Below are 18163 nucleotides of genomic sequence, written 5' to 3' on the forward strand. Positions count from 1 at the left end.
TGCAGTCTTTTTGGGTTTCAAACGTTTTACAAATTCAAGGACCCTGAAAAAAGCCTGTCTAATATTAATCTAAATGTAGTCAGGGTGAACTGATCAGTCATTTAAGTTCTGCAGCTTCACTGGAATTTGAATCTGAGTGCTTATCACAAGCTAATTCCCAGATGTGTAATTTTCCACTCAAGTCCCTCATGTAGTAATACTGTATATAACATTTTTCTCTTTGTAATAAATATTATTCATGAAGAAAATTATATCTGTTCTGCCAAATGTTGAATGGGAAAGATCCGGTCAAGTTGAAATGCTAATGGATAAAGCTTGCTGAATTGTTCTGAAATGTGGTTTTAAATTTATTGGAAGGACGTCCACTCACATTCTGGATGTGTATGTACAGTGTGGCTTAACAAAATTCACTGGCTGGAATGGAGCCCTGTATGGATTTTGCAAGTCCTCCTTGTACAGAAGGGTTTCACTTATGTCCGATTACTTGGCCTGATGGAAAAAGCAAGTCATTTGATCTCAACATAAACACCAGCAACAGGGACACATCACAAGAGTTTTTGAGAGGACTCCCTGTATTCCTTGCATTTATAAGGAACTTCTCTTGTATTGGGAGAATTTGTCAGTCCCTGTATAAAATAATTAATGCTATTTCTATCACTGGACTGTGTAGATTTTTAGATTTACAAATAAAGTTTTGTAAAATTATATATTTTAATGCAACAAATTGACTGATGAAAGATGGTGCGTAATAGATCTATTCCTTATTTACAAAGTTTAATAAAATGTTTTAAAGTTTTGTCCCAGCCTGATTATTAGAGTCAGGGAAAAAGTGTCTTTCCAGTAGCAGTTTTTGTGCTAAGTTGCAAGGATTGCTGTATGTAAGCCTGGGTCCTGCCCACATACGCAGCAGGAGCACTGGGCTGTGCAGAACTCTCCCTACCATGGCACTCGATGGGTAAGCTCCTGAAGAACCAAGGTTGTCCTGAAGTTTTCCTGTGGTGAACAGAGTGCACCTGCTGCCCAAGGACTTTCCTGTAAGTCAGGTCTGCAGGAGCTGACTGGGAACCAGAATTATTCACTTTTCAGCTGACCAGAGACATGAGCTGGGCCATTTGCTGCACCGGCCCCGGTGAGGAGCAGCCCTCACCTGCTGCGAGCCTCGGTCTGTGAACTGGCTGTGGAGAGGACACCAGCTGGGCCAGTGCTGGCCCTCTTTGCTTGTGCTCCATCGAGGGATCATCCTGGGACATTCACTGTGGATGTGCTCAGTTCTACAGACTTTACTGGATATTTTTTGTACTTGCAATAAATAGTGATCCCAAATAGAATAAATGTGACTTCTCTCATTCCTGTGCCTTCTCTCATGGTCTCATAGCTGAGGCATTGCAGTTTATCATCTCAGCTGCTGCTGTTCAAGACAAGCCTTTCTCTACTGTACTGATGGTTCATGCACAATTGGCAATAGGAACAAACTTGCACAAGCTCTGTCTTGTCTGGCACTGGTCAGAGAAGAAACCCTGTATTTGCTAAATTATGAGAGAAATTTCAAACCATTAAGGAAGCTGATGTGACTTTAATGCTCTGGGTCAGCTTTTCAGAGGTATCAGACATGTAAAGATGTACCTCACTGGATCTTCTGTTTGTCATGGAAGGGCTGTTAGGCACCTAGTTTCATCCTTACCTCCAGGTAAGGAGGAAACCATTTCTTTCTTGATTAAAGTCAATTCTCAAGATGTGCTGTAAGACACATCTGCTATTGCACTCCCTCTTAACAAGCCTGGGCAGGATATTACCATGCCCACTAAACCATATTATGTCAACTAATTTTTTAAGCACTTTGATACATGCACTGTGTAAAACACCCAACTGTAGCCTTCAATGCCTATGTCCTGCCCAGCAGTGATTTCTAACACTGAAAGCCATGGCAGAGGGACTAATTGAAAAGCATCAGCCCAGACTTGATTTCTTACAAGAAGAAATGTCATTTCAAGATGGAGTTTGACTCCCCAGCCATAGCTGGCAGCACACAGTGGGTGATCTCTTGGCATTTGCTTTGGCAATCAGCGCAGTCTCTTAAACTCCACTTCCCATAGACACTGTCTCTGTGGAGATTTATTTTGACAGCTTGAGTTTTAGACAGCTTGTTCTACATTTTGGCTTCAGCCGGGATGCCACATGATGTTAAAGAGCAGCTGAGTGGACATCTGCTGTCACAATAGTGACCATTACATTTACAAGCAGGCATAAACTGGGCAGAATTAGAAAGGCAGCAAAATCCCAGTCCAGCAGGGAACATAAGCATAATGATTGTGGCTAACACTGGGCGATTTATTTCCCTTACTTCCCCCTCCCCCCTTCTCCTCCCCGTTCTCTCTACCCTAATTCATCCAACTTAGGTAAGTGGTTCACCACTGGACTCTCAGGTTAATACTGAACCTTCTGAGTATACTTGATATATTTAGATAAATGGCCTCTCAAGCAGCAAATAAATATCAGCCTGAAAACAGCCAGAGCATTGGCCCATGGTACTGAATAACACCACTCTTTGAAAGGCCATTTTCTAGCCCTGTAGAAGATAGGTCAGACTGGCAGGAATTCTCATGTGGGAAAAGGAAAACAACTGCAATTATTTTTTATTGTTTTTTTTTTCCTGTTAAGCAATTCATTTATTTAAAATAAGGTATTTCTAACAGAGAACCCTGGATATCATTTTGCTTCTTGCATCCCAGGACATTTGGCATTGTGCTTTAAGATGTACATGGAGGGAAACACCAGTAGTTTATAAACCTGTAAATAAATAACACTTCACTTTCCATGAAAGATTTTTTGAAGACATGACTTAGCTGCCACATACTTTAAGACCCTCCCCATGGGCCATGGAGGAGGGGTAGGAAGGTGGCAAGGAAGGGTGCTTCCTTTCAAGCAAAGGAGGTTTTGGGCCTTAAAAGTGGTGAATCCCTCCAGCTGTCCCTCCTGGTGCCATTGGCACAGCCAAAGCATCCCACCCCAGAGCCTCCCTGGTACCATGTGTGCTGTTGTCTATCCTCCCTGCCTGGCACTGATGGGTGTCTCCATCCCTCGTGGCTGCCACCTGTCCAGCCTGACTGAACATGCCAGTGATCTGGGGGGGCTTCAGCCACTGATCCCCTCACAGGGAGGTGTGCCATCCCCTCTAAAGCTGAACATATCAAGGCACTGATTTTCTTCTGACTCTACTGGAAGCTTTCTGTTCCCAGGCCCTGCAGCTCACACATAGCCAAACTCCAGGATTCACTCCTGACACCCAGGAGTGTCTAACTAATTACATCATAAATAGTTTATTACTGTTATTGCCTGTTGTAAAGGGTAAAATAATATTACTTTATTACAGTAAAATTATATTATTATGGTATATAATACAATATGGTATATTATATTTATTATATTACCTATACTATAATATAATTTGATATACTATAACAGGAGGGGGAGATGTTGTGATGCAAGACCCTCAGGGCACATGACCAGAGGGAAATCCAGGCACAGGAGTTGAACTGAAACCCTTGGAGAAACAGAAATATATGAAGCCACAAAGTGAAATAGAAATAGAAATATAGATTTAGAATATAGATATTAGCTTTTAGCAGAAAATTATACTAAGTGTCTTGAGTATATAAAAAGCTAATAATAATACAGTATAATATAACATAATATAATATAGAATTATTTTATGGTTCTATTTTCTATTTAATATTTTATAATATAATACTATATTATATTATTTTATTTATTTATTATTTTATTATATTGTATCATTTTATTATTGTAAAACTGTATTTATTATTACTGTAAAGTGTAAAAATAGAAAATTATTATAATAAAAAATATAACTGTTTTATTAGGGAATATTTTCATGGCAGACCACAGAAAGAGACTAAAGGCACCAGTGACTGCGGCATTTGCTGGGTGGGAGTGGGGGTCCCTGAGTCCCTCTGCTTCAGTGGCTGATGGGTGATGGGGAAGGACACACCCTCCCATGGCAGCTGCCACTGTTGCTCCTGCAACATCCTCAGTTTAGCCAGCCAGCCCTGCTGATGGGTGTCCCCTCTATGTGGCTACATGGGAAGTGCACAGGGAGTGTGTGCCTCAGGTGACGGGGGCTGTAGTGGTGCCACCCCCACTGCAACAGCAGCAGCTTCACCAAGAAACTCCCCAGCAGCCACCACCCCCCAGTGGGGGATTTATAGCTGCTGCATCTGCTGTGCTACAGACCAGCAGCCTTTCCTGTTCCCAGCTCACTGACAGGTTTGAATGCAGGGCAGTTGAAAAATCAAATACTGCACTATGGACAAATAAGGAAGATTTCAGCTGAAAAACCCAAACCATAAAAATCCCCTATGCCTGTGGTTAGATGTGAGTCACTGCCAGAAATAGCATCTCCACAGGCCCATTCCTTGTGGCCTGTTCCCTGTACATGGAGGACAGAAACAGAGCACTGTATCAGTCCCCAAAAGTTCCCCACCAGTTCATTTTGCTGATTTGCCATGAAATAAAAGCTCCTGTTGATTTAAACACTGCAGAATCAAGCCTGTGTCTTTTGTAGGCTGAAAGCAGCACAACCATGAGAGCCACATATAGCTCTAAGCTGCAACACTTTAAATACTTTCCTATCCTGGTCCCATAGGTTAGAGGTTAAGCAGGTCCAGGGTAATCTTGCTTTGTGACCCAGCATCACACACACGGGCAGCGAGGTGCAGCCCTTTTCCCAGGCGTGCTCCTGTGCAGGCTGTAGTGAAGCCCATCCACACTAGATGGCCCCAGGAGAACGCATAACTGCTTGGAAAGCATAACTAAACCTGCTATTTTGGCTTAAAAGAGGTCAGTAAATTTGGTTACTCAAAATCCCTTCTCAGAACGGCTTAGTTTTTCAAGATGACTGAAAGGTAGTCAGCATGTATCTTATGAGGAAAGCCAGAGAATAGCACTGAAAATTTGTATTTATACAAAAGAGATTGACTTCCTAGAGACTCTTGTCAGAGAAACCCATGGACTGGCCACAGCTGTGTTTCAGAGGAAAAAGTTGCCATGCTTATGCTTTCATGCTTTTAGGTTTGGGGAGCAGGCTTCATGCTCACCATGAGCAGAACACACCGTGCACAGTGCTGCAGGGAGGGTTTGGGGGAGGATGGACTGTGCATTGGGGCACTATGGAAATTACAGCTGAAGTCTGGCCCTTACTGTGGCTTTCTGCCTTGATAAAAGTCATTAAAATATAAGAGATAGAGACAGACCTGGTGAAATTAAAAAAAAAAAAAAAAAGAAAAAAAAATTTGGCCTGGTTAATTATTTGCAAGGGCTTGGCAAAAGAAGTGGTTTTGGCTCCATCTTCATATTCCCAACCAAATAAATACGTCTGTCAGAATCCCCTCAGCTGGAGAAGAAATGCCAAGAGTGATACTGGGGGTGGTTTTTAGCACTAGGACACAGACTGAGAACCACACTACATGTCTTCCTTAGGGTTGGGTCCCCAGCAGGATTTATTTCTGCGTCAAGGAAGATTACAGCTAATAGGATTTGCTTCTTGGAGGCTGTTGGCGTGTTTGGTGCAAACCCCTGCACAGTGCTTTCTTAAAGGAGAATATGGACCCTGTCTGTCATATTTTTCTTCTTCTTCTGGCCTTCCACAAGATAAACCCATCTGTTTCATCTTGCATCACAGGATGCTCTTGTTCTCAGGACAGCTTTGGAAGGTAAGAACACTGTTACCCCTGTTGTAGCATCAGTGAAGTGGCTCAGACAGCCCCAGTAGGAACTTGCTGATTATGTGAGCACCAAAACCAAGCAGATTTATGCATGGAGTGCCACCTCTAATACTTGAATTGTGTTGTCTTGAGCATAGAATGAGATTTCTCCTATTTGTCTGAGATATGTAGTTACATACATAACCATTTTTATGACTTAATTGCATTCTTTATGGCAAAATTGGTGTAAACTCCAGGGATGGATGGATGGATGGCTTATGCATGCCCTGTATACAATAGCTTATAATTATTCAAGTGCTTGTAGACATGCATAGGGAACTGGTTTGTTGGCCTCAAATGTAGTCTGTGACCTGGAAAATTTTCTGGTTTCCTCCCTAGGAGTTTGCTCTGCATGTCAGCACTGCTGAGGCAGATCCCTGCAAACATCCCTCAGGACATCCGGAAAATCAGAATAGAAAATTCTCACCTAACAGAATTGCCTCGTGGGTCTTTTGAGAACGTTAGTGCCTTGGAGTATCTGTGGCTCAATTTTAACAACATCACAGTGATGCACATCAAGAGCCTGGAATATCTGCCAGCTCTGAAGGAGCTGCGCTTGCAAGGGAACAAATTAAGTTCGGTGCCATGGACAGCATTTCAAGACACCCCGACTCTGAAAATCCTGGATCTGAAGCACAACCGGCTGGATGTCCTTCCAGAGCACGCACTCCGCTATCTGCCCAACCTGACCTATTTAGATCTATCCTCAAATCAGCTTACCATCATATCCAGGGATGTCTTCTACAACTGGCCCGTGTACCAGAGAAGCCAGAGGACAGAGGGGCCGCTAGAAGCTATTTCCAATGTCGTCCTGGCCCTCCATGACAACCCCTGGATTTGTGACTGTCGCCTGCGGGGATTTGTCCAGTTTATCAAGTCTGTGGGTCCGCCTATTATTCTGATGAATTCCTATTTAACTTGCTCAGGCCCAAAATTCAGGACAGGGAAGTTTTTTCACGAAGTGGAGCTTAACAGCTGCATGAAGCCCCTGACCTCAGCCCTTGACACCAACCTGACAGTCCCAGCAGGGTTAAACATCACCCTGACCTGCTTTGTGCAAGCCAGCCCTTCCCCGGCTGTCTGGTGGACCTATGCACTCAAACTTTTAAGGGCATTTAATGGTAAGCAAAGCTTTTTCTTCTTCTTCCTTTTTTTATTTTAATTAAAAATTTATGCTGTACTATTCTACTTACATAGGTCTGCAGGCCATCACAGTCACCACAGCAACCCAGCCCCTTTAGAACACCACAGTTATTGTGGTGGCAGTAATCCAAATGATCTCAATCATCCTGGGCAACTAAGCACATCTGACCAGCATAAGAAGAGCTGCTTCATGCAGGATATCAGTCAAAGATAAAAGGAGCATGGCCTCATTTTTATACAATTATCATACTTGTGGATTTTAAGAAGCAGCTCTTTCTTCATGATACTTGTCATACTTGTGGATTTTAAGAAGCAGCTCTTTCTTCATGATACATGACTGTAGGAACTACTAATCCTATATTAGTTGCACATATTTAATATAAATGTAGTTATCAAAATATGAATGTATACTTACTATATATTATATACTACACAATTTACTATGTCATATACTATATATATTTGCACACATTCTGTATAATTATATGTACATGTAGATGTATTTGTATGAGCCCACACCCATATACACAGACTTGTATGTTCCTACACTATTCCCATGTATTCATTCCCTCAAGAAATAGAACACAAACCACAAAACTGTGCAGCCCTGTTTCCTGTCTCTGCCCATTCATGTTCAGAATGAACTGAAACGGAGGTTGTTGTTTACCTGAAGTATTGTTTATTTACATTCCTTAGCAAAGGTGTTGTAATATGAGACCTTTTCCTCCCAATCCATCCTCCCTCATGTTTATTTTTACTAAGAGCCTTCAACAGGACAAGTTGCTATTTTCATCAGGTGAAGTAAGACACACAGGCAGCCAGCACACAGGTTCTGTGTCCCTAATAAACCATCTAACTAAATAGGATAGCATTAGCCCTTAATCCTGGGCTGATATTTGCTACAATTGCAGTGCAGTAGCAGCACTTGTGTGTCTTTCCACAAGCACACGCTGATTAATTACATACAGTTTCTTCTTAACCACAGCCACACACCTCTGTTTGGGCAGATGACAGGGTTTCACACTGTTCTTAAAACTGCATTTCACTTCCAGCCCAACACTTTCTAGCTTCATATACCTATTTTGGTCTGAGCCTCTTGAGTCTGACATTTTAATCCTAACACAGGATGTGTCCAAAATGTAGGTGTGCCTCCTCAGTGCCTCTCTTGGTTTGCCCTGGCCTAAGAATGCTGATGGCAATGGGCAGCTCGGCCTCTGCCCACAGCAGCTTCTCCAGCTGCTTGTACTGGGTAGGGGGCCGGACACACTCCTTGTCTCCCACGCCTGGGTGTCCCAATGCGTTTATTGCCCTTCAGACAGACAACGCTTTGCTGTCAGCTCTGTGGGGTCTGGCACATTCCTGTGCCCCTCTTCCTTTGTCCCTGGGCAGGGCGGGTCCCGTCCCACACCGGCCTTGGGGCTGCCCAAGGGCACGGTGGCTCCCAGCTGACCCACTCACCTCTGCCCGCAGTGTCCACGGAGCCCATCAGCGAGGACACCGTCCGCTCGGAGCTGCTGATCCCGGCGGCACGGCCGGCAGACGCCGGCAACTACACCTGCACAGCCGCAAACTTCTTGGGCAACACCTCGGTGGCCATCAACCTCCGCGTGGTGGCCCCGTGGGCGTCCACCACGCCCCGCGGCTGGGCGCCCATGGCCCCCGCGGAGCCGGGCGCCCACGTGGAGGTGCGCATCGCCAAGCAGACGGTGTACGGCATCACCCTGGAGTGGTTCGCGGCGGCGGCGGCGGCGGCGGAGCCAGGGGAGACCTGGTACACCCTCCTTGTGGGCCGCTACGACGCCGCCCAGAAGGACACCATCTACATCGGGCCCGGCGTCAACACGTACTCGGTGACCGACCTGCTGCCCGCCACCAAGTACGAGGTGTGCGTGGCCGTGCGGAACCAGGCTCCCCGCAAGGGCCAGTGCGTCGTCTTCGTCACCGGCAGCGACGTCAGCCAGATGGAGCAGCGCGAGAAGCTCATCCACATCGTGGTCATCGTGTGCGCCATGGTGCTGGCCGTGCCGGCCGGCATGTACGCCTGCACGGCCGAGGCGCTGCCCGGCTGCCTGGCCCGCTGCCCCAGCGCCTGCCCGCGCCGCCGCCACGGGCGCCCGGCGCAGGCCGCGGGCAGCAAGGAGAGCACGCTGGACAGCCTGCCCGCCGGCAGCGAGGACGGGCTCTGCCGCCCCGACGGCGGCGCACGGCGGCCGCCGGACCGCCCGGAGCCCGGCAAGGCCCGGCCGCCCCACAGGAACAGCGCCGACCTCTACTAGCCCGGCCCTGCCGCGCTGCGGCACCTTCCGCACGCCCCCGCGGGCCGCAGCCGGTGCCGGCTGTCTCCCAGGGCAGCGCCAGGGCGGCTCTGCGCTGCGAGGCCCGGGGCACGGTGCCGGTGCTTGCCGCACGCCTGGGGAGCCCTGGAGTGGAGGTGCCCGGGCTGCCCGGCCGCAGGGGTGGGTGGAGCTGCGCCTCGTAGCCCCGGGCTGTCCCTGCAGCACTGTCGCGGAGCAAAGCACACTGACACACCAAGAAAACCAACACTAGCAAAAAGCAACCCCCGAACCAATAGCAATGCTTGTGGCCAAAGGCAGAAGTGTCCCCTCACTCACCCACACAGGTGTGTCTTTACATATTTGTGTCCGCAGCTCTGTCCAGTGCTCGGTGCCAGGTTCTCCTGTGTGCCAGCTGCTGGGAATGGACAGGGAAGCTGGGCACGCCTACCATCACAGCCCAGCAACAGCAAATGGTGGGGAGGATTGGGTCAACATGATGAAGAGATTTTATTTTAGTTGGAGAAAAAATATTTTTTGACCAGAGGTGTTGGTGTTTGGGGTGGGATTTTTGTTTGTTTTGATTTTTTTTCCTTTTTTTTTTTTTTTTTTTTTTTTTTTTTCTTTTTTTTTACTCCTCCTTAAGGTTTACGCAGCCCTAAGAGATTCACAGCTTTGGTTGTACCACAAACAGGAAAAGTGCAAGTGCTTGAACCAGGCTAGTGGGTAAGTGGACAGGGGGGCTAGGAGCTGAAGATGCAAGCCAGGCACATTCCCTAAGTGCAAACAGGTGCCTGCCTATCTTGCTGCTTTGAAATCAAAGCTCACCTCTTTGCTAGAGGCAAACAACCCAAAGATATATGTAAAAGCAACTGCCTTCTGCTTGTGAAGCAGCTCAATGCTGTGATTCTCAGAGGTCTGAGGACATGTGACTTACTATTTTTTTGACCTCATGCTTTCCAGCACAACCAAAGCATGTGGCCCACAGACCCACAGCCCTTGTTATATGTGTTATAGATCATCTCAAAAAGAAAAATCTAGACTAGACACCCCAGCTGTTGTGAACTTCATGCTGTGGTAGCTTGGCTTTCTAATTGTGGTGGTGTGTGTTTTGGTGTGTGTTTTCCATGCTGTCTCTCCTCAGGGCCTATGATTCCTCTCCCAGTACCTCCTGCTGTACCGTACTGCACAGCTTTTGAACAGAGCTCTGTTTTGTCACTGCTGACTCTTGCTGTTAATAGTTCACAGGACTTCCTAGGCTTGTCGGTCTTTTAGTGTCAAAGGAATAAACACGACAGGTTTTCAGAATACACAGAGGTCCTCTGCTTCATCTCTGGCCTTTTACAGTTACTAATTGCAAAGAAACCTGGATTCCAAGGAGCTCTGGGGTTTGGCTGCAGGGATGGAGGAGGCCAGGCAGCTTCAGTACAAGTCACAGGGGTCTGAAGTGGTGAGGAAGGGGCAGCAGCAGCTGGCCAAGCAGGAAAACTTTGTCCTGGGAAAGCCACCCACAGACACAGCTAGTACAGAGTGAGGCATGAGCTGATGCTGGTTGAAGACCAAAGTGGGGCCGTGGGTGAGGGGGAGTAAATAACAAAGCACCGTCAGTAATGACCGGCCTTCTTCCATCCTAGTCAGCAGGGAGGGACAACAGCACACTGTAGAAACTGGAGTGATCTGCTGAATCACAGTGAGGAAACAGCCAGGGCAAGACAAAACATCCCCTGACCACGTGGAGGAACTTGATAGCAAAGCCCACTGGACACGGGCATCAGACTGAACCTCCCTGCCCCAGGACCTTGCTGCAGTGGGCTGTACCACGGGAGCTCGGCCAGGGGCTCTCTGTGACCCTGCCCTGGGCCTGTGTCAATGGCGTCCAGCTTCTCATCTCCCCTCCTTCCAGCCTGGTGGTGTCCAAAAACCACACAGCCACTCTCCTGACTCACAGCCCACAGAAGGGTCTGTTTGGCCATCCTAAAAAGTGGCCTGGCTGCCTGTGGCTGTCTGGTACGTAACAGGTGAGCACAAGGCATCGTTGCCAGCAGAAACACACAGAAGCACCTTTTGCAGATTTTAAAAAAGTTTATTTATTAAAAAAATCCTTTGAAGTTGAAATACAGAGTAACTGGGAAAGAGTCTCACAACATAGTAATAAAACATCTTTATTGCCTCTTAAATATAATCTCTAAGACTATAAGCCTGTAATTCCTGTTAAATCTCACTTAATTGAATGGTCTTTACAGGCTTTCCTCATTAGAGAATGAACACAGAATACTGGCAATAACACAAAACTGGGAAGATAGTGGAACGGGGAATAAATCAGGAACTTGGGGAAACATTGCAGAATCTGCAGACATTCAGCCAGCAGAAGTCAGGTGCTTGCACAGGGCAGCAGGACTGGGGTCAGAGGCTGCACGTCCCCTCCCTCCAGCCAGCTTATGGCCAGGGGACAAGGACGAGGCGATTGGACAGGTGAGAACTTGGCCTCACATCACAGTGCCCCAGGAGGAGGGATAAGCAAGAAAATAGTAGAGAAAATGAGAGATGTGACAGGAGGGGCTCTGGGAGCAGCGCTCCTGCCATGGCCCCCAGCTGGGACTCTCCTGCACCTCTTGGCTACAGCTGCTGGCTCAGCTCACGGGTGACATGAGCAACGAGCACTATGGCTTCTAGGCAGATTGAACTGAAGTTAAAAAATACAAGATTTTCCTTGTAACTGCATAATTTCATATCCAACCAGCCATCCTCTAAACAGATGAAGTCCTGGTGCAAAAAGGGGAATTATTTTCAGCTCCTGGAGTGAGAGGAGATTCTGAGGGCCAGGTCTGCTGGTTCAACTGAAATGACAGCTGGAGAACTCTCATGAACCCCTTGAATTAACATGGTGTGCTCCCCACCTTGATGTTCCTGGTACCATGACAGCACAGCTTCTCTGCAGGGCTGGGTCTTAGAGAGAGGGTGCAGGGTGCTGCTCCCCAGCCAGCTCGGTTGGTGCTGCCTTCTCCCCGGGGGATGGGAAACAGGCCCAGCTAAAAAACATCTCCTCAGAAACCAACCTGAGGGGGAGTCTGTGGGGTAGATCCAGTGAAAAAAGTGCTTTGCTCTTGGGTCTTTTTTACTGTCATGTAACAGGAAAAAAAACCTGTCAGCTGCCCTGCCAGTCCCCTCCCATTAACTGTTGTTTAATTCACTCAAAAATACTGATATGAAATACCTGAATATTTTATGGAAAATTCCTTTTGCACACACCAGTCCCTGCAACAAGCCAGGAGACACGATGACATATATTCCTTGACACCTTCTGCTAGCAGTGTACAACACCACATGATCTTTCCAGACACTTTCCTGACCAACATATGCAACTTTCCAGCACTGGTCTCTGTCTTCTGCTTATCATTTGCCTCTCAGTTTTATCTTGTCTTCCCAGTGTTTTTATTCATGTCCTTCTCCTGCTGAGCTCCTTCTCTTTTGGGGCTCAGTGTCAGAAGAGGCAGTGCTGGAGTGCTGCTATTGAACTTCTGTGCTCAAATCTTGCCCCTGCTGGTCCAGGGAAGGCTGAGGTGCCCATCCCATCCCTCCCCAGCATGCAAGTCCAGGGCAGAAGCAAAGCACAGCATCATGTCAATGTGCTCTGGCAAAACCCAGCATAAGCTGCAGGAAAACAAAGAACTTCTCCAAGCCTGCCTGCTTACCTTTTGGGAATGAAGGTACTCAGGCCACGAGCACATCGCTCCGCCAGCTGTTGCAAAACACATTGTGCACGGGACAGGGCAGTGTCACTGCTGTACCTCACACCTTGACTCAGTGCTGCTGCCACAGCCAGGCCAACATCTTCAAAAATGGGTCTGGGATTTGAAGTGATGGATTTTCAGACCCACCTCAAACCAGGTCAGAAGAAGCATCCACCAGGGCCTTGGCTGCAGAGCATCTTGTTTGAAAACCCAGGCTCTGGGTAGAGATCTTCAAACCAGGGGCAGCCTGAGTCCCTGTTCACCTGCGGAGACTGTGGCTGGTGCACTCAGCACCGTGGTCAGACACAGCTGCAGGGAGGGCCCACGGGACACGGCCGAGGGAACCGCAGTCTCGATGCTACTTGCAGAAGGTGAGGGGTGGCTATCACAGCGAGAAGCTGCTCTGGTTCACAGGGTGCTGACAGACACAGGGAAGAGACAGCAAGCAAAAACATCCATGCCCAGCCACAGTCTGCAGTCTCTGGGGGCTGCTGAGAGCACCTAGATGTGGGGCTCCCCAAAAGCTGCATTCCTCTTCTCAAACCTCATTTTTAGCTCTGACACGAGGGCATTGTGGGTGCTGCTGTGACCTTTCTTCTTCGGTGGCTTGATTATATGCTTGGGAGTGAGGGACCCAGACACGGTTGGCACCCGCCACCCTGGGGCATCGCCCCGGGGAGCCAGGGCAGGGGCTGGCGGGGGCAGGGGGGCTGCTGGTGGCACGGGGACAACCTGGACGTTATTGTTGCTGTTCTCATTGTGTAGGCTCTTCTCGTCCTCCTCAACGACAAACTTCTCTGCAGCGTTGCTGGGCCTCTTGAACTTCAGCCACTCCATCCTGACTGTCCGGGATGGCGGCATCTGTCTCTTTTTTATGATCCTTCTCACCGGCATGACTTTGTTGGACCGCTTGTTGCGCCAGAACATGGCAGTAGAGATCATGATAGTTATCAGCACCATTATGCCCATGACACCAGCTAGCACTCCTAAGGCTTTCATGGGGTTATCTTTAGTTTGCATCAAAAAGGCGGCCATAGGCCCTTTGTGAAGAGTCTGTAAAGGAGTACAAAGAAAACACATGACTTACTCTTGGGGACAGACAGTGACCCAGGAATTTCATTTGTCCAAAATATGTTACAAGTAGAGCTGATTGATGAAAGTTGTCTCTAAAACAAAATATGAGAGTCACACAGCCAGTTCAGTCATGGAGAATTTAGATGGGGCTGGAGACTGGGTAAACATTATAGTATTGTGAGGTAGGTGACTTGAACACAAAAGCTTACAGAAGCACTGCCACCAAATTAGGGCAGATTCCTGCATGTCACCATAGTGTTTAACTTGCAAGAATGGAACAAGAAAATAATTGGCTCAATAACTGAACATAGCATTGAAAAGGATTAGGAGAAAGCTTCTGCTTATAAAATGTCAGTGTACAAATGAGTAGTTAGCAGATATGTGCTGCATTCTGTTTTCAAGTACTCTTTTACAGACATAACAAAACTCTTTGAGGTAGGGGAGATAAGTGGAGCTAAAGAGCTTTGTTTATAGAAAGAAATCAGCAATGACATGAGCTACATATGGCATATTAAGGACAAATGAATGGCCAGTTCACTTTCCAGCTCAGCACACTGTGCGTCTTGGAGGTCCCCGTATAATTTTGCGGATTTTGCCCTGCGGGTGGAGCTTGGATCTTTTCACACTTTTCCAGTACATGATGGTGGAGATCACCATTGTAACAGAAATGGTGGAAAGGACGCCACTCATGCATATTCCATATATTGTCCATGGACGCTTCTTGAGGCCTAAAATATAGGATTTTACCCTGGACTTGATCTGGAAATATCAAAAATAAGAGAAATGGTCAACCCTCACATGGTTATATTTGAAAGAGGCCAGTATATATTATAAATACAGCTGGGGAGCTAGGCTGAAATGTGTACAGGATAGGAGCCTATAAAATAAATGGAGCTAAGTGTTGAACTAGGCACAGGAGAGGAGGCAGTTGCAGTGATGTTGAACTGAATCCAGAAACAGTAATAGAACTCAGGAAGCACATATAAACAGCTGCCTGACTGGGGACTAAAGGCTAGAGGCATGGCACATAGATCACCCTTATTCAGGGTGTGGTAGCCTATCCTTGGACTGCATTTCCAAGGTAAGCTCATTGTGAATATAGGCGGTGTCTGAACAGACAGTAGTGCTATGTAAGGCCAGGAGATCATTCAGAAAGGGCACAGTCACATGTAGGTTTGGTTACTGAGAGTTGGTCATAAAGTGATGTGTGGCTGCAGAAAGACAGGGCTGTCCACTGTGCCCTAGTCCCCTGTCTTTGACTACAGGAGGGAATCCTCACCTAAACTTTGCATGTCTAGTGATCTGTGTTTTAGTTAGAGATCTAAGCTCCCAGGCTTTTGGTCACTGGGGAGAAAGGGACCCCTCTGGAGCAGTAGTCACCATGTGCCAAAATAGGTATCACAGACAGTGTGTATAAGGAGAACCTTGTCAGTAGCTTGGACTTGAACCTCTGACTTGTAGATCAGGTGGATTTCCCTGTATGACTCTAATCTAGGATGCTCATCTCTTTGTCCTCCCCAGTCTGTGGGGGAAGATGACTAAGAGTATACCAGAGTGTGCTTCAGAGCACCTCTCACCATTAATGTTGCATCAGTAAACTTGGGGCATGTATATTAGCTAATAAACACCTCTTTGTCTTAATTTCTGTTTTTCACAACCTATCTCAAACACATTATCAAGCTCACTCTTCTCCTACCCTGAATGTGTCCCATTGCCAACAAGAAAGGGACAAAAATGCTAGTGAAACTCACAGACCATGTCACTGGGCAGGCAGGGACAATTTTAATCATTTTGCTGTACAGAGAGTTCTTCCAGTATTTAATTAGGAGTGGACCTGAAACCAAAAGCAAAGCAGCCCATGGCTTTGGTGGAGCTTAGACTCACATCAGCTTTGCTGTTCTGCATTACATGGATTTTTTTTTTTTTTTTTTGGTACTTAAATACCATCAGATGATCGAAATTCCATCCTGGCTTACTTAACTTCATGTGAAAGTCAGATGAATTAAGTGTCAGATAAACCCTGCTAAGTAGTACATGACCTGAGTCCACCTGTTATGAGTTTTGTCAAGATCTATTTTATAGGAAGGCACTGATGGCTGAAGAGTATCTGACTAGCTATTTGAAAACCTTGAATAAATGAGATTAGACAGAAGTATGTGTTGCCTGTGCTCTACAGCTGCAGAGGTAAGAACAGATAAAAACTGTATGGAGAGTTTTGACATTTGGCTTTGTTCAGTCATCTGGTCTCAGAAAGTCTGGCATCTATTCAGAGCTTCCAATGATGAAGAGATGATTAATACCAAAACTAAACCCATTAACAGCTAGCTGGTTCAGCCTCTATTTTAGTTACTTGACCTCTATTATACAAAGCTTTGCCTGGAATTAGCCTTGGACAGCAACTCTTCTGCATAAAGACATCGGACATTTTGTAAGCACACAGTGGGAGAGTCTGTTTGTCACGGCCATGACACTGGCAGGATAAATAGAAGGAATAACTTGCAATACAGGCTAGGAATGCCATAATCTTAGCCAGGCTGTAGAGGGACTTATGGGAAGTGCACATTTAAAACATCAAGTCCTTGTGTTGATTACCAGCAGTGCCATGTAGCCAGCTCAACAACCAGTGCCACTTTGCAATGGCTGAAGCCGTTGTTTTTTCCTAAAAGACATGCTGCATTTTAAAGGGTACTAGTTTTTCTGGTACACATAAAATAAAAGCAGATACATGACTAAATTAAAGAGGTCATATCTCTGTGGGCCAGGACCTGGAAGAAACACTCCTTCTTAACAGACATCAAGGGAGTTAAAATACAGAAGATTATGCTCTGCTGCTTTTTTTTTTTTTTTTTTTTTTGGCTGTGGTAGCTTCTCAAGAGCCTTTCCTAATGCATGGGTTGCAGTGAGCAGAGCACGTGGGCCAAATATCCAGAAGCTGGACCCAAAAGGAATGCAGTTGAACTCTTCAATCACAAGAGCAGCTAAGGCTCACCAGCTATATTTAGGAGTCTAAGTAAGTAAGCAAACCTGTTAAGAGCCCAAGCTATTGCAGATTGTTTGTAGATGTGGCACTTAAGCGACATAGTTTTGTGATGGACTTGGCAGTGCTGGGTTAACAGTTGGACTCAAATGTTTGGTTCAATGATTGTGTTAAAGACAACTCGGGCTGTGTTGACTTGAGCAAGTGGATCTCTACAATCTGTGCAATGAACCAGCTGGTTCTGAGGAGCCCACTTCACGCATTCAGTGTTTCTGGGGTTTTGTTCTAGCCTGGTTGCAGGGAGGGACTGCCTATTGGTGCCCAGGCACACTAGGTGTGCTCTCAAAGCACATTTTCATTTTCCTCTGAAAGAAGTCCACCTTATGTGCTTGGAGCTGTGTGAGGAACAGGCCATCCCACAGTATGTAGGGATGATCAGGAGATTTGCTGCAGAAGTGACTCCTGATCCGAGGTAGAACACCAGCTGCCCCTGCAGTGCTTATCCCAAAGCTCAGTGCCATCACTGTATATGAAGGCTGTGTTTGCATCATTTTGCAATAAAAACACCAGTGTGAAGCAAGACTTCTCAAATCAAACCAATATTTTTTCAAGTCCATGAAACTGTGGAAAGAGGATAACTGCTCTGCAAATGTGGCAAGGGCTGTTCAGTGCCACCAACCACAGCTCCCATGGTTGCCATTAGTACGAGAGAGGAAAAGATCTCCATGTTACTTCAAATATTTTTGTTGAACATTTCAGTTAAGAGAATCTAAAACTGAGACTCACCAGCTATATTTAGAAGTCTAAATGAATGGTCAAAGCTATTAAGAACCACAGATTATGCTGTCTAAATATGGACTTAAGCCTCAGTCTGTGAGGAGGTGTAAATAAACGCCCCCTCTACATTTGCAGAACCTCAGTGGAGTCATCACGAGACCAAGGGATGCCCCCATCAGGCCAATTTTCAGGAACAGGAGTGGGAATCAGCCTTCTCTGAAAATATCAGGCAGCAGGAATAGATTTCTGAGTGAGACATATGGATGGAAAAATACTGGCTTTACCAGCACATGTTTTTTATTCTGTAAAAGGGTATTTTTTATTTATTGTGAAAGGATAGGATATTAACAGATGCCCCTCAATACCAATTTCCATAAAATCAGACAGTTAAATTAAAAGGCCTTTGGA

General features: G+C 46.4%; 3 protein-coding genes across 11 annotated transcripts in view; 1 reads left to right on the forward strand and 2 right to left on the reverse strand.

Annotated features, from left to right (window-relative positions):
- RGR (retinal G protein coupled receptor) overlaps positions 1–8514 on the reverse strand; it is a 42273-nt gene extending 33759 nt beyond the window's left edge. The window contains exon 1 of the mRNA XM_068197274.1: positions 8382–8514. Within this exon, the coding sequence (XP_068053375.1) occupies positions 8382–8409 (28 nt within the window). The 5' untranslated portion in view covers positions 8410–8514. The remainder of the gene's footprint in view (positions 1–8381) is intronic.
- Positions 5933–9213, forward strand: LRIT2 (leucine rich repeat, Ig-like and transmembrane domains 2). The gene is given in 3 exon segments (XM_068197275.1): positions 5933–6104; positions 6107–6901; positions 8394–9213. Coding segments are annotated over 3 exon segments (1773 nt in total). The 3' UTR covers positions 9200–9213.
- Positions 9214–12452: 3239 nt separating this feature from the next.
- Positions 12453–18163, reverse strand: part of CDHR1 (cadherin related family member 1) — a 341860-nt gene continuing 336149 nt past the window's right edge. For 7 of the 9 annotated variants that reach the window (XM_068197285.1, XM_068197283.1, XM_068197284.1 and 4 more), the window contains one exon: positions 12453–13980. In XM_068197285.1, the coding sequence (XP_068053386.1) occupies positions 13429–13980 (552 nt within the window). In that variant the 3' untranslated portion in view covers positions 12453–13428. Of the gene's footprint in view, positions 13981–14403; positions 14761–18163 lie in introns of those variants that run through there. The other 2 variants (XM_068197286.1, XM_068197287.1) reach the window with 2 other exon arrangements.

The sequence above is a fragment of the Anomalospiza imberbis genome, chromosome 8, assembly GCF_031753505.1.
Source record: "Anomalospiza imberbis isolate Cuckoo-Finch-1a 21T00152 chromosome 8, ASM3175350v1, whole genome shotgun sequence".
Lineage (NCBI taxonomy): Eukaryota > Metazoa > Chordata > Aves > Passeriformes > Viduidae > Anomalospiza > Anomalospiza imberbis.